The sequence below is a fragment of the Chinchilla lanigera genome, unplaced genomic scaffold (genome assembly GCF_000276665.1).
Source record: "Chinchilla lanigera isolate Chin_1 unplaced genomic scaffold, ChiLan1.0 scaffold00088, whole genome shotgun sequence".
Classification (NCBI taxonomy): Eukaryota; Metazoa; Chordata; class Mammalia; order Rodentia; family Chinchillidae; genus Chinchilla; species Chinchilla lanigera.
Genome location: NW_004955489.1, coordinates 2497651 through 2525183, shown reverse-complemented (window position 1 = coordinate 2525183; position 27533 = coordinate 2497651). Strand labels below are relative to the sequence as shown.

Here is a 27533-nt window from a genome sequence, read left to right as displayed (position 1 = left end):
TTATATGGTTTGTTTGCTTTTATTTATTTTTTTCCAAGACATGCACATTTTTTCTCAAGTTTATTTTGCTGCCTCTTGCTGTTATTTTTAATTGCTTCCGACTGGGGGGGGGGTGAGGCTGAGGGTGAGACTGGGCTTGAATTTGGCTCTTGTTACTATTACTCATATTTCCCCAGAAGCCCACATGCACTCTCTCTCTCCTTCTCTGCCTTTGACAAACCACCCTTGAGAGGCCATCGATCCCTGGCATAGATGGTGTTAAGAGGAAGATGGGCTAGGGATGTTCAGGAATCCTGTACAGTCATGAGCCTGGCCATCTGGAAGTCTCCTCTTGCTCAACGAGATGGAGTAAACATTGTCCATTATGAAATCCACCATGCAGGCTGCCAGGAACAAATGGGATCCCACCCAAGGCCAATCGCTGCTCTGACAGGGAAATTGGCTAGCACTGCCCAAGACTACTCCAGCCTCCCCGTCCCTGATGTCACAATTCAGAGGCTGCTGCCCGCCTAAGAGGTTGTAGAAAGCTCTGTAGGTTCTCTCTGTGTGTCCTACAGGGCTCCTTGGGCCAGGTCCCTTTATGATGGCTTTTCTGAAAAAATACCTCCTCCCCATTCTGATGGTCTTCTTGGCCTACTACTACTATTCTGCAAATGAGGAGTTCAGACCAGGTAAGTACCAATGTGTCTCATTTCGGTAAAATAGGCTAGAAAACACGGGGGGTCTGGAGTCTGCCTAAGGATCAAGATGTGTTCCCGATTCCTAAAGCTGCTGAAAAAGACGGAACCTGAAAGTAGGATGACATCCCCGTGTTCTCCAAACACAGGCCGTGGGCAGGAGGGACAAGGGGAGGGTGATCCTGCACCCAAAAATCTTGCCAAATAGGCCATGCTTTACTTGTCACCCTTATGAAAAGTAATTCAAATCTTCTACAGAAGTGAAGGTATTTTCCCAAATTCAAAGACAGCCAGAAAATGGGGCTCCATAGAAAGACTGATGATCGGGGGACAAAATAGGATCACGGAGTCAATGACTAAAAATGAGGGAAACCCCTGAAATCTCTATGAACACATGTGTTTCGAGTACTTTTTAAATTTTCTTTCAATTGATCAAAATTTGATGAGTCCTGAAACATCTGGAATGTCAGCATTTTAACTGAACCATTTCATCCTTTCTGGCCTTGTCCTTAAGACCCTTCAAGAGAAGGATTTTGGAAAGACAACAGCCAGCCTTGGTTTTGGGCAAACAAGCCAAATTTCTCTTTAGAGCATGTCTGTAAAGGACATGAGCCGTTCATTCCTTGAGTGGCTTACATGATGGAGACAAACTGATCTGGGTTCATAACATTTAAAACTGGAAAGTGAAATGAGACTCTTCACATGGGCGGGAGCAGGAACACTGCTGCCAAATGCAGCGCGGTCCTCATTTCTTTTTGGGGTTCCCCAGAGATGCTCCAAGGAAAGAAAGTGATTGTCACAGGGGCCAGCAAAGGGATTGGAAGAGAAATGGCTTATCATCTGGCGAAGATGGGAGCCCATGTGATGGTGACAGCGAGGTCAAAAGAAGACCTACAGAAGGTGAGGGGTCTTTGCCTGCAGATCCACACACCTGACATGTTCCTATACCACAAAGCCTAGCACATCTCCTCTCTCTCCCTCTCAGCCTCTTTCTCTTTAAATCTTGCATTCTCATACATAGGTTCAAGCACCTAGACACTCACAGGAATATAAAAATATGCATTTAAATATTCAACCTTACACACACACAAACACACACACCATTTTTCATTTAAACAGGGTGATGAGCAGCCTGTCATTTAAGCCTTAATTACTTCAAAGACTGCACCCAAAAGCCAACAGCAAGATGACCCCACTGTGTTGTAATTCTGCAGGTGGTATCCCGCTGCTTAGCGCTCGGAGCAGCCTCCGCACACTACATCGCTGGCAGCATGGAAGACATGACCTTTGCAGAAAAATTTGTTGCGGAAGCAGGAAAGATCATGGGTGAGGCTGCTTCTCCTCTGTCTTTCTCTGAAAGCTGCCCTGAGGGTCACCACAGCTTTGGGGAGGGAAAGGAAAGGGAAGGAAGGTATCCAACCCCAGACGGTCTCTCTCAACTCAGCCGTCTCCTGCAGGAGGACTAGACATGCTCATTCTCAACCACGTCCACTACAGTCCTCTGTCTTTTTTTCGTGATGACATCAACAAGGTACGCAAACACATGGAGATCAACTTCCACAGTTTTGTGGTCCTGAGTGTAGCCGCCTTGCCCATGCTGAAGCAGAGCCAAGGAAGCATTGCTGTCATCTCCTCAGTGGCCGGTGAGTGGGACAGGGACCAGTGTGGAAGGGAGGAGCAAAAGCATGCAAGAGATTGCGCAAGACTCTGTAAAGAACATGCATTTTTTAGCAGTTCCTATACAAAGAAATAACAGTATGAACTTGAAGCTGAAATGCTCACAGTGCTGTTAAGGAGAAGCCGGTTAGCAGATACACATGGACAGGCAGACACGCGAAGGGACAGGAGCGTGTGAATTCAGTGAGGACCAGCAATGCTGAGGATAATATGCTGTTAAGAACGACTGGGCCATAAAAAGTGTTAGTCACAGTAGATGAGCTAAAAAAATCCCTGTCAGTAACAAAAAAAGCAGTGGTTCACAGTGCCCATGGGAAATCTGGTGGTTTGTAATCTGCAAATGGAAGATCAGGGGACATCAAGGGGCTGCTGAAGGTATAGCCTGTCCTGCTGTCTCTAACGGAGAGATACAGTCACAGTGGATAAAAAAGACTTTGCCTCCTCCATGACAAAGAACCATAGGCTGATGATGTTAACTGATGCGAAAGCAGAAGTAAGACTTGAAATGCAACATACAGTAAGTGCTTAGCTGGGGCAAAATGAAATGAACAACAAAAACAACAATAAAAAAGCTAAAAATATTAATAGACCTGCAAATCCAAGAAGTATTCTCCAAAATTTTAACTTGTTACATAAAAACTCCAGCTTAAACAACCAAGTAGGTAGGAGTCAGGAGGGAGGGAACCATGTAAAGAAATGGGACCAAGGGAAACCCAAGCTTAGATGGTGGCAGCCATCAGAAGTTATCACCAGCAAAAGGTTAGAGAATTTCTGGGGATGCCTAGGCCCATTTCATCTTGGACCCAGATGAGAAGTTCTACATACCCTTGTTGATTAGTCTGTTGGAAGGGTATATCTGGAAGGTCCAAACAGGGGGACCAAAATCAGCCATCTAACTGTAGCTCCTGGCAATGTAAAAACAAATACTCTGGAGACTCTGTAAACCATCAAGCATTTCACAAACATCAGTTCTTCTGAAGCTAGTAACACCATCTAGCTTGTGCAGAGTTCTATTCTCTGGCCCAGGCAAGGCCTGCACAGTAACTGGATAGAGGGGCAGTGCATCAGTGCACCCCACCAAACCCACTGATTGATATGCATCCCTGTGCTTCCAGCCCAGAGAGACTCCCCACCCTCCTTAGCCCCTGGCTCTCTGGGCTGAAAGGAAAGGAGCAGATGCATGCTGAGTGAGAAGGTGCTGGGCACACCCTCAGTCCATCGCAGAGCATCAGCCAAAACCTTCACATCAGTTGTAGTGAAGGTGGCTTTAATGATTCCAGTTGATTAGATATGTCCATTCTAAGAAAGGATAACTTTTATAATGTGCTCAGAAGAAATGGGAATTATTAGAGAAGCCCAGAGGCGTGGTGAAGCTCTGATCACCTCTGTTTCTGGGTATCTTCCCGCCCACAAATGACACTGGGTAGCTTCCACAGACACTGAAAGATAGAAATTTACCTGCTGTTCTTCAGAGTTCAGACTTTTTGCTTTGAAGCTTGTCTGTGATCTTGCAAAGTACAGACAGGTTGTTTCCTCTCCCCAGCTAAAGAATATTTTTTGCTCTATGATACATTCTTTCAGAGTCAGTAAATATATTCATTAATCCTTCCTAAGTCCACAAACACAGGATACTAAACATCAAATTGGTCCAAGGTCAACACAAAGTATTGGTATGGAGTTTTAATAGTTTCTTCTAGGGAATACAGTTTATGGTAGGTGTTACATGAAAATCTTATACTTGTAATGTTCTTTGAAGACTCAGCTACTTCTTTAGTATTAACAAAGACAGTATTGATGCTTCTGGTAACCTCCTTGGAGGACATATCTATCCACAATTCAATCTTTTTTGCCAAATCTCTTTATATGTAACACCTAAGCAGTCTCCCCTCCTTCTGCCACATGCTAGTTTAGACATGTTTAGATACTACAATAACAAAGACCCAAGTTCACGACGTTTCAGCATTCAAATGTCTTTTTCTACCATGAAGCAGCCTAGGCGAGGCAGCCCAGGGCTGATCGGGCAGTTCTGCCATATGATGGTATACAAAAACCCTTCGGCCCCAGAACTACCACCACCAGAAATGCCAGTAGTGTCTTCACCTGCATTTCTAGCTAGAGAAAATGAAGAAAGAAGGATATCTGAAAGTTGTCCTCTTCTTCTCTGCCACCGCTGACTACAACTGCACTCTTTACTCAAAGTAGACCTGTGTCCAACTAAAACTCAGGGTTTCTACTTCTATAAAAGGCATTGATAGGGGCTGGGGATTTAGCTCAGCGGCAAAGCGCCTGCCTGGCAAGCGCAAGGTCGTGAGTTCGGTTCCCAGTACCGGAGAAAAACAAAAAAAAAAAAAAAAAAAAAAAAAAAAAAAAGGCATTGATATTGTCTAACAGCTAATAATCTCTTCCACGTCACCAAGAAAAACCTGTGCCTTCCAGGCCACCCCCACATGTACCACACACACACATATGCACATACACAAGTATGTGTACACACACACATGCGCTCTCACTTTCAAGAGCCATCACAAAAACAAAACCCCTTATGTCAGGTAGAAGGTTCAAGGGATGGTAGAGCAGGAGAAACAGTGGGAAAAAATGCCCAATTGGTATTTGGTAAACAATCTGAAACAGAAAAACTAATACTGGAATTTGCCTTTTAAAAAAAAAAATGAATGGATTGGCCAGATCATGTTTGAAAACATCTGGAAAAAGTATTTCCACTAATCAAATGGGTTCACATAGGTTTAATTCTAGATAAAGCTGATTTTCATTTTTGAATGCCTTGGCTTTGTGGACCTCGTAACTGTGGTGCCTCCTATCACTCACACACACACACACACACACACGCACACGCACATGCACACACACACACACACACAGAGGAGGGCCAGAGCTGACTGTGCAACACTGCCTTCTGCTCCTTTATGCCCCCGGGGGAAAGTTGTGGGGGATCCCCCATCCCTCTTTTCTACTCTCAAAATCTATTTAACACCCACCTTATATGAAGTCTTTTTCAGGATTCGCAAGAGCCATTTAAGGATTTCCTCTTTGTCTTTGCTACACCTGGCTCTCACCTTCAAAAACCCTACTTCTAGTTCTCTTTTTGTTTCCTGTGGGACCCCAACGTCATGAATAACATGAAACACAAACGCTAAGCACGCAGGGCAAGCGTGAGTGCAGGGCAGCAGTTCTTCTGCACAGAGGGAAATGGAAGGCATATTTTGGAGTGAAACTAAACACAGTAAAACACTGGGTTTCTTAATTCTTCAAAATGAAAATACACTGAAAGATAGAAGGAACCTCGTCAATAGCCTCTACACGCTCAGCCCTCTCTTCAGAAGCTCTAAAGTGTCTCAGCTGCCAATGAATTTTTCTTCAAATGAATTTTTTTTATTTTAAAGAGAAAAGAAAACAAAATAGCAACAAAGATAAAAACAAAACAACACAAAAACAATAAAAACGATACACAATTTCAGAACAAGATAGGAAATTAACAATGGTTGTTATATTGCTTATGTATCATTATCTTCAAGGAAGTTGCTCAGATTACCAGATGTAAGAATGCAAGATTGATCAAATATTAAAGAGAATAAAAAATAATTTTAAAAAATTAGAAACAATACAGAGTTTCACTAATCAAGATGGTAGGAATTCAAGAATGGTTGTTATATTGCGTATTGCTGCCTTCAAATTAGTTGTTCAGATTACCAGATATAAGCAAATCTTTTTAAAAGACCAACTTTCAACACACCCACATGTATAATTAATTTTTTGCCTTAATGCACTCCTCTTCTGGTTTGCTCGTCTGCAGCACTGTCTCATCCTACCTTTAAAATGTAAGAGTACAGTACTTCAGACACAGACGAAGCCAGGGGCCAATATCTCCTAAGACAATGCTTTACTGGAAAAACTCAAACCCAGAAATGAAATCACTTCTGGACCTTAATCTATTTGTCAGTTGAGGGCTGCCTGTGTGGTCTAAATCTATTTCAAGAATTTCAAATTACAAGGGTGTGTGGGGAACCAGGTTTCTCAACTACACATATCAACTAACAGGATTTGGAATGTCCATAAGATGCTTTGCATAAAGACAAGAATATACAGATGTTAATCTCATTGCTGCTTTCAGCTGGGGCACCCACTCCTTCCTGAAGGGAGGGCCAGCTCCTCAATGCATGATGTGCCTTGGAATGTGGTGGAGGTGGTGGGGGATCCAAAGTCTAGGACGTGAAAAGACTTTAAGAATACAGTAGAAAGCGGTAATTTATCCTTCATCAAAACTGTTGTAATTATTCCAAGAAAATATGTGTTTTTACCCTTAAGCCCAATCACTTCGGAAATAAGCACCACTTCGGAAATAAGCACCACTTCCAAGATGAATAACTGCTACCCGAGTTTCAGGGCCAACACCCTGGCTCCAGGGACCCCAGCAGACCAGGCTCGGCCGCCTGTCCCTGATACCAGTCATGGAGACAAGCAGTGGCGAAGGGCAGGAAAGGGCTTTGCGTGGTGCAGCCACACTGGAAAGGCTCAAGATCTGACTTGAGGAGCTGATGGAAGAGTTGACATTTTATAGAAAAGGGGGCACAGGAGAGGTTTGGGGGTTTGCATTGCCCGCAGGGTGGGTGATCCTGGTCAGACTGTGACTGGGTGGATTATTACTCCCAGTCTGGTTCTTCCAGGCTGCTCTAGGTAGTTCCCATGGCTTGAGGAAAGAGCTCGGTCCCTGTGAGGTGACTGCTTCTGCTCGAGGTGGCAGCTTCTCATGGGGTGGTCCATCTGCATAGGCTCCGTGGGATTCAAGGTGCCTGCCGCTTGAGGGAGGCCACAAGGTGCAGCTCCAGGGAGCTGCACAGGATGCTGTAAAAGCTGGCAATTAAAGGTACCTGCAAATCATGGAAAGACCTTAGTTGCCCTCATTTTAGTGTTCTCAGTCTTGAAGGAGAAAGAGAGAGGTTAGGTAACTTGAGGGCTACTAAACCCTACATCACCAGGTTTTAACAGGCACTCCTTTCAGTGACCGACATGTCTAGGTGCAGAGCTGAACAGGGAGCTGACCCAGAGTTCGAAGGTCATAAGGCAGATATCTAAAAGAAAGGCAGAGATGCCAAGCTTTATATGTAAATATAAGGCAAAGGCAATAAAAAGAGCTTAACAACTCTCAGCACAGCTTTGACTTTTGCCTTTCTGCAAACAACCCCGGTCTCTCAATCTCTGAACTCCAAATTCCCCCTAGAGAAGAGGTATCGCATGGACCCAGCTGAATGGTATAAGTAAATCTCTCCATGCCATTCATAACATGCCTAAAGAAGTGCAAGTACTTAGTCAGGAATAATCAGCTATGGCCACAGAAAGAAGTGTCAGACCAGACGGTGGACACGTCTGAATCCCTTGCATATCCTTTTCTACATATTGCTTCTGTCAGGCAGGATTTTAATTTCTAGGTCATCCAAATGCCTCAGGAAAGCAAAGAATCCATGTTTATCATTATAACATGCTGGGTGAGTACGGAATCAGAGCAATAGGACCTTCATGGCTGTGAAGTATTTCACTGATTGCAAAGTGCACATTTATTCACATTTTAAGGACACTGCAGGAGAGGTGTACTTTACCTAGACTGCAGGTTACAGTCACTACCAGTGGGGCAGTGTAGTTGTCATTGTCCATGCTTGCAAATATAGCCATGGCTGTTCACACTGGCATCATTTTGGAGTTATGTGGTCTGTTGATTAGACACCAGTTATCATGTCTTTAAAACTGACTCCAGGATTCTGCTGTGACAAAGAGTGATGGTGCACAGAGAAATGCAGAGACCCAGAGCAGCCTGGTACAAATCTGATATGAATGAAGCAAACACTGTTTATGTCAGAATGACCCAGATCTTCTAAACCAAGGGCCTTATACAAAGAGAAAAAGGAAGATACCCACAAGCAGATGAAACTGTTTTCCTTTGGTACCAAGAACATGAAAATAGATTGCTAATTTTACACCCAGCAATACAGCTAAAGGCAAAAGAAATCCCCAAGTTCTTTAGGACAGATGTTAAACAAACAAATAAAAAACTGCTGGGTGTGGTGGTGCACACCTGTAGTCCCAGCACTTGGGAGGCTGAGACAGGAGGATCATTGTGAGTTGGAGACCAGCCTGGGCTACAAAGTGAGCTCAAGGCCAGTCTGAACTGCAGAACAAGATCCTGTTTCAAAAAGACAAAAAAAAAAAAAAAACCACAAAGTATCAATTACATCAACTGAAATATAAAATGTATGTTAGTGCTATGTTAATCTTATTTGATACTTATAAGATTTTATTAGAAGATCAAGAAAGTGCCACCACCAAAAGTTGCAAAGAAGGTGTCACACTGACTTGGAAAACATTCTTTTAAGAAACACTGTCAGGTGGGACTGGGGATTTAGCTCAGTGGCACAGTGCCTGGCTGGCAAGCACAAGGGCATGAGTTTGATTCCCAGTACTGGAAAAAAAAAAACAAAAAACAAACAAACAAAAAAAAAAGAAACACTGTCAGGTGATATTGCAGATGAACCTCTGTTGAATCAGAGGTCATAAGGCAGATGCCCTCTTTTTTTAAGGCACTTTTCCAGCTCCATGGTGTGAGCAATGCTTTACTGACCAAGCAAGATTTTCAGGTTAATTTTATACTGTTCTTTCCTTTGCCCTACAATCATTTTTTTCAAGAAGCTTTGTTTTCTTTTAGTGGAGAATGATATTTAGAAAACAAGGTCTTTAAAAGTGCCTTAAAAAGTGTTATTACAAATACACAAGAATGATGCATGACTCTGAAAAACAGACGTGCATATAAGTTTAAAGGAAATTTTCAACAAGTATAAAATAAAAATTTCAGAAGATAAGAATCATGTTATCAAACTATTGACAGGCTCTCTGTTTCTTGGTACACAAAACAATGATTCATCTTTCAACTGTTTGCCCCACAGAGCTGATAATGTACAGCATTTCATCCACAATGATGAAGCTGTGCATTCCTCAAAGGCAGGCACACTATTCCTTCGCCTCTGGTTTCCCAGCACTCACAAATTTGGCAAATAACCAGCACATTCTTCTTGAATGAATAGGTGTAAGGTGGCTTGCTAGTACTTGATTTCTGATTTTGTGTCTTTCCTTAAACTGCTATGGTGACGCATAGCCACATTTCCCTCCATGCTCTCTTACTGTCCCTAAGCTTCTGTGCCAGGGCTTCTCAATGGAGATACTATTGGCCTTGTGGGGTAGGACAATTCTTCATTGTGTGGAACTGCAAAACATTCAGCAACCTTGGCTCTAAATAATTCAATCTAGAAGCCACTCACAGGGGATGAGCAGAGTGGTTCCTTCGTGGAGGAGGGGCCCTGGCCACTCAGGTTGGCCAATGGGAGCAGGATGGAGCAGGTGTGTGGCTGTGAGCAGAGGTGGCAGGCTGCCGCCATGCAATACTGAAAATGAGGCCTCTTAACAAGGGGCTGCAGTGGTAGCCTGCTGTGAATGTCAGAGCCTAAGTAAACCAAGGAGGGGTCAGAGGTGAGAGAAGTGGCCGCAAAGGGGCACATGGATCTTCATGTGGTCTGCCATGGGCTGTCCCAGTCCTGGCAGGATATAGAGAGCATCCGTACAGACATGCAGGGGCAAATGAAGCATGACCACACACAGAGGCATGAACCAATGAATACCGCACACTGAGAATAGCGGAAGCTGGCTTCTCACTATTGGTGTTACAAATGTGAAAGGGAGAAAATGAGCATGAACCCTATGGCAGTGTGCTAGAATTAGAGGTATGAATGAATCAGTGTCCAATGAACACGGGAAGCTACAGAACTAAAGATATGTGAGTCTAGGTATACTTGCGTGTATTTCCCTGCCTCCATCCACTAGAAGGACCTGGGAACGTGCTTAATGCCCAGACCTTGTTTTGTAGGTATCATTCTCCACTAGAAGAAAACAAAGACTCTTGAAAAAAAAAATGATTGTAGGGCAAAGGAAAGAACAGTATAAAATTAACCTGAAAATCTTGCTTGGTCAGTAAAGCATTGCTCACACCCTGGGGCTGGGGACAGAGCTCAGTAGTGTGGTGTTTACAAATCAATCTTGAGGCCCTGCGTTTGACCCTGGGTAATAAGACATTAATAATAATGATGATGATAATAATAATAGCACACAGTACCAGAACACAAAAGTTAACCTTAAAGGATCCCACTAGCTAAATCTGGGACCACTGGAGAATTAAAATAATAAAGATTATAACAGATTATAACCCATTACATACAATAAGACTACAACTTCATGATGATATAAATAATAAATAAACAGTGGAGAAGTCTTTTCCACGTAATGAAAAGTCAAATGATAAATATGGAAAATCTAATAATATTGGAAAATCACCAATTAGCAATTATAGCAGTAAGTCAGCCACAATGCATTGATGGATGTTAAAACCAGTGAGTAAAGTTTAATACAGCATTTACATAGTCTCAAAGCACCACCCTATGCAACAATGAAACAGCAAATAACCTAATTCAAAACTGGGCAATGGACACGAATAGACATTTCCTCAAAGACAACATAGACATGTCTAATAAACATGTAAAAAGATGCTCACCAGACCTAATCACTAAGGAAATACAAATCAAACCACAGTGAGATATCAGTTCATGCCCATTCAGGATGGTGTTATCAAACAAAAAAAGGAGAGAGAAAAGGAGAGAGGGTGGCAGGGAGAAGAAAAAAAAAACCACATGTGGTGAGGACAGAGGGAACCCCATGTACTGCTGATGGGGTGTAAAAGGGTACAGCTACTGTGGAAAATTGTACTTCAGTTCTCATAAAAGTAAAATAGAATTATTCCAGCATGGCGATGCACACCTGTAATCCTGTAATCCCAGTACTTGAAAAAGGCTGAGGTAGGAGGATCACTACAAGTTCGAGGTCAGCCAGAGCTGCAGAGTGACTTTAAAGTCAGTTTACACTACATAGCAAAACCTGTCTCAAAAAATAAAAAAAATAATAATAACAAAAAAGAGTCACCATATGTTTCTGTAAATGTGCTCAAAACAGAGTCTCAAAGAGATATTTATCCATCCGTGTTCATAGCAGCATTATCCACAATAGTTAAACCATAAAAACAACCCAAGCATTCATCAACAGATAAATGGTAAGTGAAGTGCCATACATGTATGTATGTATATATATATATATATATATAAATTCCAACCTAAAAAAAGAAAATTCTAACACATGCCACAACATGGATAAATCTTCGAGACATCAGGCAAAGTCAAATAAGCAGTCTCAGAAAGACAAAGCTTATGATTCCACTCAGATCAGACTTATTTCTATCAAATGCATAGAAAGTAGGATGGTAGCTCAGCAACTGGGGGAGGGAGAGAATGAGGAGTTATTTTTAATGAGTATAAAGTTCAGTTTTGCAACATGAAAAGTGTTCTGGAGATGATGGCAGGAACAGTTGCACAATGATACGAATGTACTTAGGGTCACTGACCTGTATATTTAAAAATGATTAAAACAGTAGGCGAAAAGTACCCCCCCACAAAACTCTTGTTGGTTACAAAAAGAAGAAAAGTAACTTTACAGGGGAGAAATCTTATACAAATGATCCAGTTTAATGAACATCGTCAGTAATAGAATACATTGAACTCATATATCACTTGATGCGATGTGAGGTGACAAACAGAATCACCTCTATGATCCTGTCAAAACTATGTAGTTCAAACCAAGTCATGAGGCAACATCAGCTAAATCCAAACTGAAGACATTGGACATCAGTGTGCTATAAATATTTAACAACCCGCTCTTCAGAAAGGAAAATTTTTTAAACCTGACTTGTAGCATGTCCACAGCGTAAATATTCCCATGACAGGCAGAGCCAAATGATTCAGCTGGCAAAATCTGTGGACATTTAGAGTCAGCTCTCATGATCTAGTATGAACCAGCCCCACCACATCATCTTGTACAAAATAATTGTCTTCTCTTCAACAGTGTCAAGGTCAAGAAAGACAAAGAAAGATAAGGGAAGTATTTCAAACTGAAGAGTCATAACAACTAAATGAAATGCCTGATCCTTGGTTGAATCCTTTAGCTATAAAAAGGATATTATTGAGACTAGTATCAAAATTTGGAAGGGATCTATGGATTAGGTGACAGAAATACACCAATATTACCATAGTAGATTGGATAGTAGCCCCCCAAAAAAGATCCCACATCCTAACTCTATGAAACCAGAGAAATGTCCTTATTTAGAAAAAGAGTCTTTTCAAGTGTCATTAAGTTAAGGACCCTGAGATCAGCCTGCATTGTCTACAAGACTGCTAAATCTAATAACAAGTGTCCTTCTAAGAGACAGAGGAAGAAAAGAGGAGGCCATCTGAGGACAGAGACAGAGATTAGAGTGATGTAGCCATGAGGAATGCTGACAGCAAGAAACGATGTTCCCCTGGACCTTTTGGAGGGAAAGTGGCCACACTGACACCTTGATTTCACGCTGCTTAACCCCTCAGCTATGAGAGGACACATTTCTGTTGTCTTACGTTACCCCATTTGCCATACGTTATGACAACAGCCCTGAGAACCAGTGAATTGCTTTCCTCATTTTGATGGTTATAATGTGGTTGTGTAGGACAGTGTCTCTACATGTAAGAATTTGACACTAAAGTATTCAAGGGTGATAGAACACGAGGTTGGTAATGGCCTCAGTTACAGCAATGACCCTCAAATGATTCAGGAAAAGATAAGTTGTATTTTCTCTACGTTGGAAATTACTTAAAAAGAACAAAAGTCCCTATCCTAGGAATCTAGTGATGAGAAAGTATGAGAGTGGATTTGATGAGGCTTCTCCTGGGTTCTTCAGAGACCCCCTGCAGAAAGTACTACCACCCCCACTACTCCCGCAGTTCCTAGATGTATGTGAGCAGTACCTGCTCTAGCTCATTACTTTCAGCTCCACTTCCTTCAGCCCAGCCCTCCTGGCCCAGCCCACCCCACACTCCTTGGCAAAGGCCCACACCAGCTCCTTCCACAGGATCCACATTTGGTCTCTAGACACCCTGCCATCTGTGGAAATAACAGATCCCACAGTGCATTCATCCTTGTTCTCAGATAGGACAGGCAGCTCCACCCTACTGCTGGCCTTGAGCATTTCAGGCATGAGTCAGATACCAGCCTGGAACTCTGGAAGACAGGTGTAAAGCTCTCCGGATGATGTTCCTGAATGCCTCTCCTGCAGCTGAAGGTCAGGGAGATGCCCGAGCCTTAGTAGGTAAATGCACAAGATGCTGCCAATTCATAATGCTAGGAGAGTTGGCTTGGGCCCAACCTTCAACTGTGGAATTTCTTTGAATCTCTTATTTTATTCTTACCATAGGAGGTATGCTGATACTCTATGACAATAGGAGGAACCAAATTTCACATCTGTTATACAGCCCCCACACCTGCATGGAAGTGCTCTTGCTAAGTCACCTTGTGAAATTTGGCAACAGGTTTTATCTGACTTATCTCCATAGCAGTTTGAATTGTTTCTATACCATATACTCCTTCTTCATTGTAAGCCAAAACATTGTGCCGAGTTCCCTCCAGCAATTCTAAATGGTCTTTCTCAGTCTTTAAGCTCCTCCTCATCACCCCAAACTTAACTGTTGATTTCATTAGGGTTCTTCCAACTTAAACCTTCTCTGTCCATTCCACAGGCTCCCCCGGCCAATCCCATCCATCCCCATCGTTTCAATCATCATCAGATTGAGTTGTCTCAATCTTCCTCATGACAACTCAGTCCTCCAGGCCTGGAGAGGGCAGATTTATGTTCAGCAACCAACTCAGCCCCCAAAAGTGTAGAATTGAAACCATGGGTAAAGAGTGTTAGGAAGAGCTGTGAAGGGAAGGAGGGTCTTTTCTCTCACTGGCTGACCTCTGATGTGTTTCCAGCCTTGAAGGCAAGGAAGCATGGAGACCCTCAGACTGAAGCTCTCTCAGTAGGAGATGTGGCTTATTTGCCTGAGGTCGCTCCAAAAGTCTGAAGGAATCTTTTCAATCCTGGACACTTTCTTCTGAGTTTTAATTAAAGCTGTGGAAAATCTGCCTTTGAAATGGAAATCATTTCAAAATCTCAGCAAAGAGGCTGGGGAGGGGATGAACAAAGCATCAAGGCCTCCCTCTGACCTCTTCTGCATGGCTAACAAGCCCCAGTACACAGCTTCCTGGCCAGCTCTCCAGCTCTTGCTGTTTCTACAGTGGCTAAGTCCCAGCGTCTCTGGGACAGAGCTAATTGCAAACATTCTGGCCTATTTATCACCACGTCTGCACTCACATGTGTCACACTGCTTGTCCCATATTTTGCTTCAGAAAATATAGTCACCGTAGCTCTGTTTCTTTGTGGTCTAAAACTTCCCAGAGGAAAATTTTAGCTGCCATAGGTCTGTTCTGCTGTGGCAACTCCGTTTGCCACACCTAAACCAAAACTTGACCTTGGACAAAACCACTTAAGCTTCTAATCCCCTTCACTTTTATGACCATTTCCTGTGTATCTGAACAGGACATTTATTCATTCATTTTATCTAATAAAGCTCGTATCCTGCCACAGTTTTTTCTACTGGTAGCTGGACAACTGGATCTCATAGGGCTTTCTGCCTACTGTTCGTCCTATGGGAACCTGCTTTTTCCTGAACCTGCTCCAGGGCAGACAAAAACATATTTTTGGTCCCTCTAGGATCATCATCATCATCATAATCATCATCATCATCCCTGGCTGATTTCCAGTCTCAACCACAGTCTCACTTTGACAGTTAAAATGTCTAGTTACATGTAATTTGATTTAAAAAAAAAAAATCTCCCTGCATCAAGCTGGAAGGCACTGTTAGTAGGAAACCCAGGGTAAGAGACATCTGTTCAACCTTTCCTCCCTTCCCCATGTCCTCCTTGCTGACCAGCCAGGCTCCTTGTACCCTGTCTTAAGTAAAAAAAAAAAAAAGAGGAGATTCAGGAAGAGGTAGGAAATTAGAGAGAGGAATAGTTTCACTTGGCTTGCCTCCAGCTAGCAGAGCATTGGCAACTCTGGCCCTGAGAGATAGGCAGAGCTCATGCTCTCTAATCACTGGATGATGATCAAATCTATTCCTTGCATTCAGTGCTTTCACGGGCTCTTTGAAGCCCCTAGTAGAGTATTAGTAGCTTTTCTTGTGATTTGGCAGGAGCTACTTATATAATTTCCTTCAGGCCCTGAAAACACAGTGCAAATACAGGGGAACACACTTAGCTCTTCAAACTGTCCTTTTGGACAGGATCCCTGGAAAGAAGGCATAAGCCCTGTGCAGAGCAAGATGTAGACCAGCCCTAACTCCACCCACAGAGGTGAATTCCCTCACTCAGAGCCACAGCCTCTTAGATCAGTTAGGTCTCAGTCTCCCTCCATGTCCCTCAAACTGAGCTCTTGAAAGGTCTGTTGTTTTTAGTAGTACGGAGGGTTGAACCCCAGGATAAAAAGCAATATGCTACATCCTCGGTCCTTCTTCTATTTCTTACATTCAGAGGGGTCTCCCTAAGTCACTAAGTGGCCTAAGTGGCTTCAAACTTGGGATAGGTCTGCCTTGGCTTCCAATAGGGCTGGTATAACAGGCCTGGGCCACCACACGGGCTCAGAAGGTCCTTTTAAGTTTCCTCTCTCAAGAATTGGTTTGCGGGAAAGTCCTCAACTCTTCTTGGGAGATCTATGAGACCCTGCTAATTCCTGCTCCCTGACTCCCCTCCTCTGGCCTACTCAACTTCAGCCCCTCACTCCCTTGGGGTAGGAGAGGGTCTACGTGACAAACCTACTTTGGTTTTTGCTTGTTTGTATTCCCACATCCCATGAAGGACATAAGGGCTCTGGAACCTTCCTTTAGTCTATGGAGGCCTTTGCCACTGCCTGGTGTGTCAGCCTTTGAATCATAGCTGAACTCAGAACAGAAGCCTGATTTTAGCATCCCAATGTGTATAGTTTATTCCACTTGGACTAGACCTTTTTGCCTTTTAAAAAACCTGAATTTTAGAGGGGTTTTGTCCTCTTCAGCTTTCTGAAGCTTTTAAACATAATTTATAGGGAGCAGAATGCAGTGGTTTCCTCACATAAACTAATTAGCATTATACAGAAAAATGTGTAGGAAAAGTACCTGTGACTAGAAAACAGACTTTAATTAAATGTACCAAGGTCGCTTGGAATGGTAAAAACCTGGGCAATTTTTTTCTTTTCTTTTTTTCCTGCTTTTTGACATATTCCAGCTTCCCTTGAGTGAGTCTGGACTGGCTCACAATCCTCATCTGCTGTTCCAAAAGCCAAAACTCTATGGGGAAAAAGAACAGAAGAATATAGAACTCTGGAAACTAGGGATTTTCTTTTTTTTTTTTTTTTTTTTTGGTTTTTTTCTCCGGTACCGGGAACCGAACTCATGACCTTGCACTTGCCAGGCAGGCGCTTTTGCCGCTGAGCTAAATCCCCAGCCCCCGGGATTTTCTTTTCATAATTAATTCTACATAATTAATTTAAGCTGAGCTAAAGTAAGGTCTTTCTTTACCGTACTGCAAACTTTCAAATGTTTAAGTACAGAAATAATAATACGTCTACCTACAGGATGCCTCCTTTTGTTTGTGTTTTGGGGGTTTTTTTGTTTTGTTTTTTTCTTGTCTTTTTGCTACAGGGTCTCACTATGCAGTTCAGGCTGGCCTTGAGCTCACTTTGTAGACCAGGCTGGCCTTAAACTCACAACGATCCTCCTGCCTCAGCCTCCTGAGTGCTGGGATTATAGGAGTATGCCACCACACGTGGCTAGGATGCCTCCTTTTGTAATATATAGTGTATACCCCGTATTACCTTCTAAAATCCAAAAATCCATTTTGAATTTTATAACACATCCAGCCCTAAGGGTTTTAGATAAGTACTTTTGTAAAGGAAAAATATCATGAACTTAGCTGTTATTTTTCTTGTCCCGCTTGTTTCTCACTGCTTCAATTGTTCCTGCCCGCTGCCTTTGTACCTCCATCTCCACTCTGGGCCTCTTGTCACTGCCTGTCATCAGGGTGCGCTAAAACCTACATCTTGCAGGTGGGCTTTCTCTGTCAGCTCAGTGTCCTTCTCCCCAAGAGCCAATTTACATTTGTACACACGTTTTTCCAAGTGATATCAGTGTGGGCTTTGAAGAGACTTAGTAACTGTTAATTCAGTGGCTGCTCACCCCGCTGTCACTGTAGGACTTTAATCTCCTCCAAAGACTTTTCCTCCCTTTTTCCTTTGAGAGTTCAACAAGCTTATACCAACATGCCTTTCCTACCTCCTCAAAACCCTCCAGGATGGCCCTTCACTCCAGAACACAGACTAACAGGTTCTACAGGGGGTCCTTATGAGCACTAAATTTACAGGTACATAGACCAGTGCAGGCCATGAAATTTGAGAGATGAAATATGGCTGTAATGAGTATTAATGACAATAATAGGTAGTTACGGGGCTGGGGATTTAGCTCAGCAGAAAAGTGCCTGCCTGGCAAGCTCAAGGTCATGAGTTCGGTTCCCGGTACCGGAGAAAAACCAAAAAAAAAATAATAATAATAATAATAATAATAATAGGTAGTTACATTACAGTGTACCTCAGACATAAACTTCATAAGAAAGGCTAATAATTTTTCAAGAATCTTCATCTAGTCTGGACCCTTGCCTAGTAATTCATTTTTTTTTTTACTATTTTAAAATATCTTTTAAGTGTTGCATCTATGCCATGAATATTTTAGGACATCTTCAGCTATGCTTGGCTCATTTCTAATCTCTCTTCTTTCTTCTTCTTTCCCTTTCTACCTCCCCTTTTATCCTAAAAAAATCCAGTTCAGATCCTTCTTTATACCCTGAGTATAACTTAAGTTTTAATTAAGGAAGGCAGTGAGATGTACTGGCTCCGTGAGTGGCATAATTCCTACTGGCATAATTCAGACTGTAACTTCTGATGGTCTCGTGCTTCTGTATCTCTGTTGTCCCAAACATATTAATGCAACAACCAATATCTTATCATCACTCAGTAGGACAGAGTAGGCTAAAAAAGTGTACCCCGAGAGATGTCCACCTGGAACCTGTGAACGACCTCAAGTGAACAAGGGTCTTTGTGGATGTAATTGAGGTCTCAAGATGAAATCATCATGGAATATCTGAGTGGGCTAAAATCCAATAGCAAGTGTCCTCATAGGAAGGGCAAAAGACAGAAGAGAAGGCACAGAGGAAGGGATGTAAAGATAGAGCAAGAGGTCGGAAGGACGCATCTAGTGAAGGAACACCAGGGATGGCCACAGCCATGAGAAACTGGAAGAGGCAAGGGAGGGTTCTCCCCTGGAGCTCTCAGAGGCAGCATGGTCACGCTGATGGTTTTGGACTTGCAGCTGCAGAACAATGACAGGATGAATTTCTGTTGTCTTAAGCTATCAAGTCCAGGTGATTTGTTAGAGCAGCCACAGGAAACATATATACAGGAACCAGCACTGACTTAGCCTGCTCACCCATGGGAGGCCTCCCTTGTCAGTCCAAAAGGAAAAGTAACACCATTTTTATAAATTTTACCTCTTTTGGGATTCACTGTCAAACCAGAGAGAAACTTCACCCACAGTGGAATAACTGGCTTAGACACATGGCTCCTAGAAAATAGTCATGGAAAGAACAGTGGCTTTTGTAGAGGAAATGCCACCTAGGGTTTGAAAGCATGGGCCACCACAGCCAAACTTGAATCTTGGTCTTCCCATTTATTAACCTTGCAACTTTGAGCAATGAGTTAGCCTTCAGACTTTAGACTGATACATAGGCACTCAAAATATGTTAGCTCCTATTGAGCACCAACTCTGGTGGTTATGTTTGCCCCACCTTCCTTCTTATTTCTGCAGGATAGTTGTCTCTGCTGATTTATCCATTACCATGGTAGAAACAAATGCCCCATTCCCAACCTTAGATGACCTTTCGGTTCAAAATCCACAACAGCAATTAAAACCCAGTTGTTAAACTTAGCATTGGCCACAATTATAACATGTGACCACCAAAGCAAGGCAATCTTGAGGGGATGAGTGTTTGCATCTGAGTACACGGCTGTCCTGAAGGACTCAGTTTCGTTATTAATGAAAAGGGAAGAGATACTGGGTCAGGGATACCACCATAATTTTTCATCTAGAAATTTTGATACATATTATAAGACAAAGAATTCTTTTCAGTTAGCTAAACAACTTTCCCAACATCTGTATTAAGTAAGCACTCCTTTCTTCACTAATTTAGCACACATTTACATTACATTTAAAAACATAAGAATTCCAATTTCAGTAATGGTGAAAAGGCACTGAAAGACCAGTGCTCCCCAGATAATAACTATAAACTTTGGACAAAATATAAAACACAACCATTGAAATCACTGGCAAGTAATAAAAAACAGACAGAAATTAGAGTGTTATTAACACTTGGAAGAAAGAGAGGACAGTAGGAAAGTTTCCCAGTTTTATAGCTTTACACCTAGAAGTAACCCAATCAGTGCCATATCTGAAATAGAAACCTACATTTTGACTAGATTGAAGCACCAGGAAGAAGGGGTTTGGATGGTGATGGCAGCTGGAACAGAAAGGGAAGGATCCTCGAAAGGAAAGAGCCATAGCACCCTGCTTCCCCCAAAATAAGACTTAACTGGAAAATAATCAGCCTTAAAAGCTAGAGACAATAATGCCGGCCCCAGTCAGCCTGGGCTCGCCTCCCTGCCAGCACTATTCTCTTCCTCCATGGTTGCTCTGTAAGGTGAGAAAGGCATGGATAGGCTCAGTGGGACTGGCATTTTTTATCTCTAGTTTTCCAGCTGATTATTTTCCAGTTAGGTCTTATTTTGGGAAAAACAGAGGAAGCCCTGGATCCTGTATCTCATTCCAAATCTCTGTTGTTCCTGAACTACTCAGGGGCAACGCAGACAACAAGCAGCCACGTTAAGATGCAAATAATGGAACAGAGATTCCAGTTGGTGCCCTCTACAAGAGACAAAGAGTTTCATCCAAGTTAACTGCCCACTTGAAAAGTCAAGACTCGGAGGGAATTTGGCAAAATTCAGAGATGCTATAATGTTTATTCGGAATATCCAGGGTACAGAACACATACAGGACGGCAATGCATACAGGAAGAGGAAACATGACCTATGGGAGGGAGGTGATCAACGGAAATCAGTCTTAAGACTACCCAGATTTTAAAGCAGACAGGGATTTGAAAGCAACTGTTCCAACTAGGCTCAGAAAATATTGTGAGGTCTCAGCTCACTTCTATTCTCTCCTATCAGAAAGCGCATAAAGGATAGGTTATCCTATTTACACGTGTCCACATATTCTCCAAAATCTGAAGTGAAAATCAGTCAGGTTAGTGCGGTTAAATCTGTGTAAAAATCAAAAATAGGGATTTTTAGTACTCCTTGTGTAAAAGTAAAACATCCCCTTTCCATTCTCAGTGACAGGTTGTGGAGTGGGTAGAAGGCGCTGGTTAAACTCTTGGGAAGTGGAAGACTCAGCAGTGCGGGGTTGCATGGCTCCAGCAGCCCAGCCTCTTCACCATGCTCACTAGCAATCTACCCAGTGCTCCTCCAAGGAAATCTGTCTTACAGCCCACTCCACCCTATTTTTGATACCTTGATGTTTTTCACATCAGATAACTGAAGGATAACTTAGGGAATAGTGAGAAAATAAAACTCAGAGGCAAACAGACTCCACAGGGTGCTAGAAAGCTTGCTGCAAAGCAATATACATAGCTCTCTCATAAGCTGAAATGGAATACCTTGTTAACCTGTTTCTTCAATCTATCATTTAGGGAAAGTAGCTTATCCTCTGATTGCGCCCTACTCTGCAAGCAAGTTTGCTCTGGATGGATTCTTCTCGTCCATTAGGGAGGAGTTGTTAGTGACTAGAGCCAATGTGTCAGTCACTCTGTGTGTCCTCGGCCTCATAGACACAGGTAAGCTTAAGGCGTGGGAGAAAGTGCCCTCCAGGATGGCCTGCCAGCCACAATGGGTAAAGAGGAGGCTGCTCTCCCGACTCAGGAGTCAGGCCCAGTGCCAAGACTGCGAGCACGAGCACCCTCCTCTAACAAAGCGCTCCTACCACTGGTGGAATTTCTTGCCACTCTCTGACCCCCTTTTCCATGACAACCACCAGGTAGGTCTGCTGAGTGAAACTACATTCATCACCTTGTTCTTCTCTATACACCTTATGTCTTCAAGGACTCTCCATGGCCATTATTTTTCTGTAAGAGACTTATCAAATGCATATGTATTTTTCTTAATAATATCAATAGCAATAAGACATACTGATATAAGCCCTTAGATAAGTTCTGAGAAAGACAATATCATTTTTGTGGTAGTCTTGCCAAAAATGTACCCCAACCACAAAATAATAATGGACAAGCTGAACTTGAGGAACATTCCTTAAAACAACTGATCAGTAGCCTTCAAAGTGTCAAGGCCATGAGAGGCAAGGAAAGACAAATACTGTCACAGACTGAAGAAAAAATAAGAGATTACTTCTAAGTGCAATCTTGGATATGATCTTAGAACATAAATAGGACTGACTGTGGTGGGTTGACAACTGATGGTCAGCTTGTAACACCCAGCTAAACTGAACCAATGTGGGGCTGGGTGTGGGGGGCCCACCTGAGGATTGTTGCTGGCAGCATAAGAGGTAGAACTAGAGAATAAGAAGAGAAGCTGTTGGTTCTCTTGAACTGTTGGTTATCCTGGGGAGCTTGTCTTTCCTGATGAACTCTGCTGTTCTAATCAGAGGAGGAGCTCGGGACCTTGTTGTCACCACGAATGGCTGCAGTTCACTTTGGGGAAGCTCTAGTCTTTTCAGCATCACTTCCTCGCTCCAGAGGAGAGGACAGTGCACTGTTCAATGTCGGGGGGGGGGGGGCTTGTTGCACTGGCTTTCCTGATGCAGACTTGGCTGTTCTCATCATCGGGGGAGCTGGGGACCTCACTGTTGCTAAGGATGGCTGTAGTGCTTTTCAGAGGAGCTCTGGTTTTTACTTTGAGCATTGCTTCCTGGCTCCAGTGCAGATCCTTCAGCCTGTTAGCACAGATCCATGAAACAGGCCTGTGTGAGATGTTGTCGTGGACTTGTGGCGGGGGCATTGTGATGGGCTCTAGGTCTTCAGCTGAACTTGTGCAGGACATTGCCATGGGATCCAGGCCTTCAGCCAGATTCTTTGGTCTTAGTGTGTGGACAGATTTCCTGTACTCTCTTTGTATATGAATCTTGGGTAACTATTATACAATAACCTTATAAATTATATGTCCTGTATTGTTCCCCTTGCAAAACCCCAAACTACAAGAACATTAGAGAAAAATCAGTTTTATAATTTAGCTAATTCTATTATACTTCTTGATCATTGCATCAGGGGAAATACAGTAAAGTATGTAGAGAACATTTTGAACAGTTTTTACAGGTTTTCTCAAAACATGTAGTAGATATTATAAGAAGTTTTATTTAAAGAGTAACTGAGTAGGGGCTGGGGATTTAGCTCAGCGGCAAAAGCGCCTGCCTGGCAAGCGCAAGGTCGTGAGTTCGGTTCCCGGTACGGGAGAAAAACCAAAAAAAAAAAAAAAGAGTAACTGAGTAATCCCAGCACTCAGAAGGCTGAGGCAGAAGGACTGCTGCAAGTTCAAGGCCAACCTGGGCTACAAAGTGAGTTCAAGGCCAACCTGGGCTGCATAGCAAAACCCTGCCTCAAAAAGACAAAAACAAAAGTAATTGAATCGTAGTTAGACAGTGAGATAGGCAAAGGCACAGAGTAAAGAAAAGGAAAGAAGAGGAAGCTGTACAATATGAAAAGGACAAGAAAACTTGGAAGGACAAAGAGCCAACAGTAGTTTCTTTCTAGTGAAAGAATGGGCCAAAAGCCTGAGTTGCATCTTTGGTTTTACAAGTCAATAGGTTGTTATTATACAGCACTCTGGTTTTTTCCCCACTCATGCCTCCCATTGGCCATCAGGACATCACATGACTTCTGTCCTCAACCCCACACACACCCACACACACATAAAATACCCAAACAAGGCACGTGATTCAGCTATCCCAACTACTCACTTTACATTCCACCACAAATCTCCATCCACACAGGCAAGTCCCCCATTCCTATTAGTCTCAAGGCCCCTCTCTTTGCCCAACAGGCTCTGCCCAACAGGCTCTAAACATAGCCAGCCCTTTATACACTCCCTCCAGGGTTTGTGAGGCCCACGCATTGGAAGCAGCCCTAACAATTAAGTGTAGTATCTGCAGGTCTTCCATCACAGACCCAACTCTTCTGTGGTCATTTACAGATGCAGCCTTGAAGGCAACTTCTGGGATATATTCAGCACATGCAGCTCCAAAGGAGGAATGTGCCCTGGAGATCATCAAAGGGACAGCTCTGCGTCAAGCGGAAATGTACTATGATGGCTCAATTTGGGGCCAATTCTTGATAATAAATCCAGGGAGGAAGATCATGGAATTTCTTGCAACAAGATACTTTAACTGGGACAAAGTGATAAGCAACTAAAAACTCCCTTGAAGTTGGACATTTTGAAGGATCTTGCAAATGTTCTGCCTAGTATTTCTCTGAGCTCTACCCTTGAAGGTATCTTCCATCTTCCCAGAGGAAAAATTAAATTGTTCCCGACAACATCTAAGTCCTGGGGTACCTCTCACAATTGGAAGGAGTTCTTCTAACACTTGCACAGTGGAACTGTAATTATAATAAATGTTATGAATCACTTTACAACCAGCAGTTATAAAACTGATAGTAACCCTAGGTACACTTTTATCAAATTTACCTCATAATATTATCACGCTTAGCACAATATTAATTATAATAAATGTCACATAAAATTTGTAAATTCAAAACTGGTAGCTTAACTTGAGTTCATTCAGTGTGGTTCCTTTAAGAATACACACACAAAAAATAACACAAACAAATGAAATTTGTCAATGTGCATTTCTTATTTCACAGTCTGGACTTATTCTTTGTTCCCAAGTTGAAGAAACCGCCATACTTGCAGGAGGTGGGCGTCCCATTTTTCTCATTTCCATGTGTTTAAGATACTCCCCGCATTGCTGCACACTGCTCCTCTGAGGAGGAGAAACCTGGACACAAGACACTAATGCAAATTCAGGGAAGCGGAGGTCCCAGCATTTATGCCTATAACATTGCTCTCAGAGCCCACCAAGCACATATACTTTACATGGACATGTTCGTTCAACTCTATACTGGATGTTTGTAGAGAGAGAGATGGAGTTTAAATCCCACAACTCACTGATGCAGTCTTTATTCATTCATTCAACAAATATTTATCAAACACTTGCTACACATCATCGAACTTTGACCAAATGGGAAGCAAAAGATCAGCCATATACTAACAACTCAGCAAAGCCCTCTATTGGTCAGCACCCAACAGGCAAGAAATAGCACCCTCTTGTTGGATCATTTTAGTATAATTTAATAAAAGGAAAACTATTTACAAAAAATGTGAACAAAGCACAGGGAAATCACAAGCAATACCACAGTTATCTTGAGGCTATTGTAGCTCTTTCCACTCAGAGAGGAGAAAAGTGTTACTCTCTACAAGGAGAGACCTCTGTAGAGCATGACTCTGTAGAGCATGACTTGACAGGAGCTGTGACATTTGATTTCAGGATTTGATCAGACCAGAGACCAAGAGGGAGGAAACTAAAGGGATACCCAACCCCCAGCCTCACTCCTCCCCCAATCTCAGATCTCTGGCCTATGCTTCCTATTAGTTGAACAGGGCTCCAAAAGAGCAAACTGGTACCATAAGGGTCAGCTTCCCCATACACCAGGAAGGGTGGGGAAAGAGGGAAGGTGTTCTGGAGAGAGAGACCGAGTATACTTACACAGTATGGACTCAAGCCCTCAATGTAGGGCTTCCCTTCTGAGTGATGCTGGAATATGGAAGCATGGGAAATTTTCCTCTTCCTGCCTCTGAATCTAAATATATTCAAATAGATTAGAGTCTGTTGAGCCCACCACCACACAGACAAGAAGCTGGATCTGGGAGTGTGAATAAGTCTGAACTTTTCTTAGAAAGTCCTTCCCAGGCTCTGCCCAGTGCAAGGCAGGAGGAAAGACCCGACTGCTCCTGTTTGCAGGGAAATGAACTAAAATCATGAAGTCTCATTTCCTGAGACAGCATACTAACACAAGGGTTCAAACATGCACGCTCATAATATGTGGTTTAATGGATGTCTCAGGCTTCTGACCAACTCAGTCTAACCACTCAGTCTCTTGTAGAAATGAGGCCCCTCTTCCCAGTCAGAAGGGTGCAATAAATCTTTTTCTGAAGGGTAGAGACAACATTAAAGCTGAGTTAAAGTTTACCTGGGGAGAAATGAAACCTTCTAAATGAGGCTTTCCCCAAAACCCAAAGGGGAAGATCTTCAAAAGTAGGTCTGAGAACTGAAACCATCCACACCCACATAGCTTCTTATCTTCACTAAGGTGACATTAAAATTCCATTTCAAGAATCTCTTGTCCAGGAAGACCTATTTTAAAATGCTTAACTTTCAATAGATAGCATGAAAGTGACTGTTAACGCTTCACAACTCTTTGGAACCCTTACTTCAAAACCTGGGCTACACTGTGCTCCCTGCATTGTGACCCTCACCTCCCTGAAGCCCCGTTTTAAGTAGACTTTAGTGCTTCCTTAACACCTGCCTTTCCCTCCCCTGCTCTGAGGAGTCAGAACTCCCATCCAAGTAGAACTCCCCTATAGCTGGGTGAGCAACACTAGCACCACCACCATCACCACTATCACCACACCCCACCCCTGCCCCTCCATCCCCGCTTTGCTTTTCAGCAGGTTATCTCAGTATGCTTCTCCGGAGCCAGTACTCAGCAAGCCCTTCCTCAGAGGCCTCTTCAGGGCTGCTTTCAGTTCCTAACCTACTCTCTTCCCCTTGGGCAGCTGTCCCCATTGTCCAAGAACAGGAGTGCCAACAGCTACAGCCAAGCTCCCATTTCACCATGGTACCAACAGCACAATGGCCCGTATCACTGGACAAGTTCCACTTCCTGGCTCCCATTATCATGAGCTTAAAGACACGTGTACATAGATGTTTAGTTGTACATGGCATGTGGAATCCAGATGTATGTCACCCACATCTCAGCTACACTGACACAAATCCAGCATCACTTGTGAATTCCAATGGAATTCTGCTCTCACTGAAAATATTAATGAGCAAGGAAGCATCTCCCTGGTACTTCAGAGGGAAGAAAATTGAGTCTGTGTTCATTTACTGCTCATCACTTAACTCAGGATGATTTCCTGTCAGCCGTGTGCTTCTCAGAGTGCCCCTCTTGGCGCTACCTCCTACATGAGTCCAACCCCAGAGAATCCAAGCACTCTCCTTCCACTCCCTCATTTATTACACACACGATACTGACCTAACTTGAGGCCACTCAGCAACATCTTATTTCTAACAAAAGTAATGTCTTCCCATGAAGAAATTTTTATATTAACTATTAAGAATTTCACCAAATGTTACATTTGTAGTAGCCGCCAAAAATGAAAATAACCTTTATGTCTACCTATAAAAATGTTTAGAGGACATCACTATTATGAAACCACTATGTCATAATAACAAAGGATCAGGTCAACTTGTACATACTCACAAAGAATGAACTCCATCCATGGCACACGGATCGGGCATGTGCATGCATACGTGTGTGCACATATGTGTGCAGTAGGAAGGCTAACTAGCATAAGGTGCTATTGTAAGGCACAGGCAAGTCTTCCCTCTGAGGAACAGATCTATCATTCTTAAAAACTGTAGCATTAAAGGTTGAACTGTATCCCGCAAAAGATATGTTGAAGTCCTAATTCCTAGTGCTTCAAAATGTGAAGTTACTTGGAAACAGATCACTGTAGGAATAGCTAGGATAAAAGGAGGTCATCTGGATGAGGGTGGACAGTCTGACAGGTGTCCTCACAAGAAGGTGGCTGTGAGAAGGCAAACAGAGAGAAAACCATGTGGTGACAGAGGCAGAGTTTTGAGTGAGGGGGCTGCAGGCAAAGAATGCTGAGGATTGAAGACCTCCACCAGCACATATCTCTCACCTCCAAGAAAAAATTCTCCTCTACAGGTTTCAGAGGCACTCAGCTCG

At 42.9% G+C, this 27533-nt stretch overlaps 1 protein-coding gene across 1 annotated transcript; it reads left to right on the top strand.

Annotated features, from left to right (window-relative positions):
* The first annotated feature begins 468 nt into the window (after positions 1 to 468).
* Hsd11b1 (hydroxysteroid (11-beta) dehydrogenase 1) lies at positions 469 to 24256 on the top strand. Its single transcript, XM_005404538.2, has 6 exons — positions 469 to 671; positions 1447 to 1577; positions 1892 to 2003; positions 2135 to 2320; positions 21189 to 21332; positions 23695 to 24256. Exons 1-6 carry the CDS (start codon positions 581 to 583, stop codon positions 23910 to 23912), a joined length of 882 nt encoding a protein of 293 aa, XP_005404595.1. The 5' UTR covers positions 469 to 580; the 3' UTR covers positions 23913 to 24256.
* The last annotated feature ends 3277 nt before the right edge of the window (positions 24257 to 27533 follow it).

Excerpts from the sequence above, each read along its gene's own strand:
- Hsd11b1 (XM_005404538.2), top strand. The coding sequence starts at position 581 with ATGATGGCTTTTCTGAAAAAATACCTCCTCCCCATTCTGATGGTCTTC. Across the intron at positions 1,578-1,891 it reads CAAAAGAAGACCTACAGAAG|GTGGTATCCCGCTGCTTAGC; the intron begins GTGAGGGGTCTT and ends GTAATTCTGCAG. Across the intron at positions 2,321-21,188 it reads TGTCATCTCCTCAGTGGCCG|GGAAAGTAGCTTATCCTCTG; the intron begins GTGAGTGGGACA and ends TCTATCATTTAG.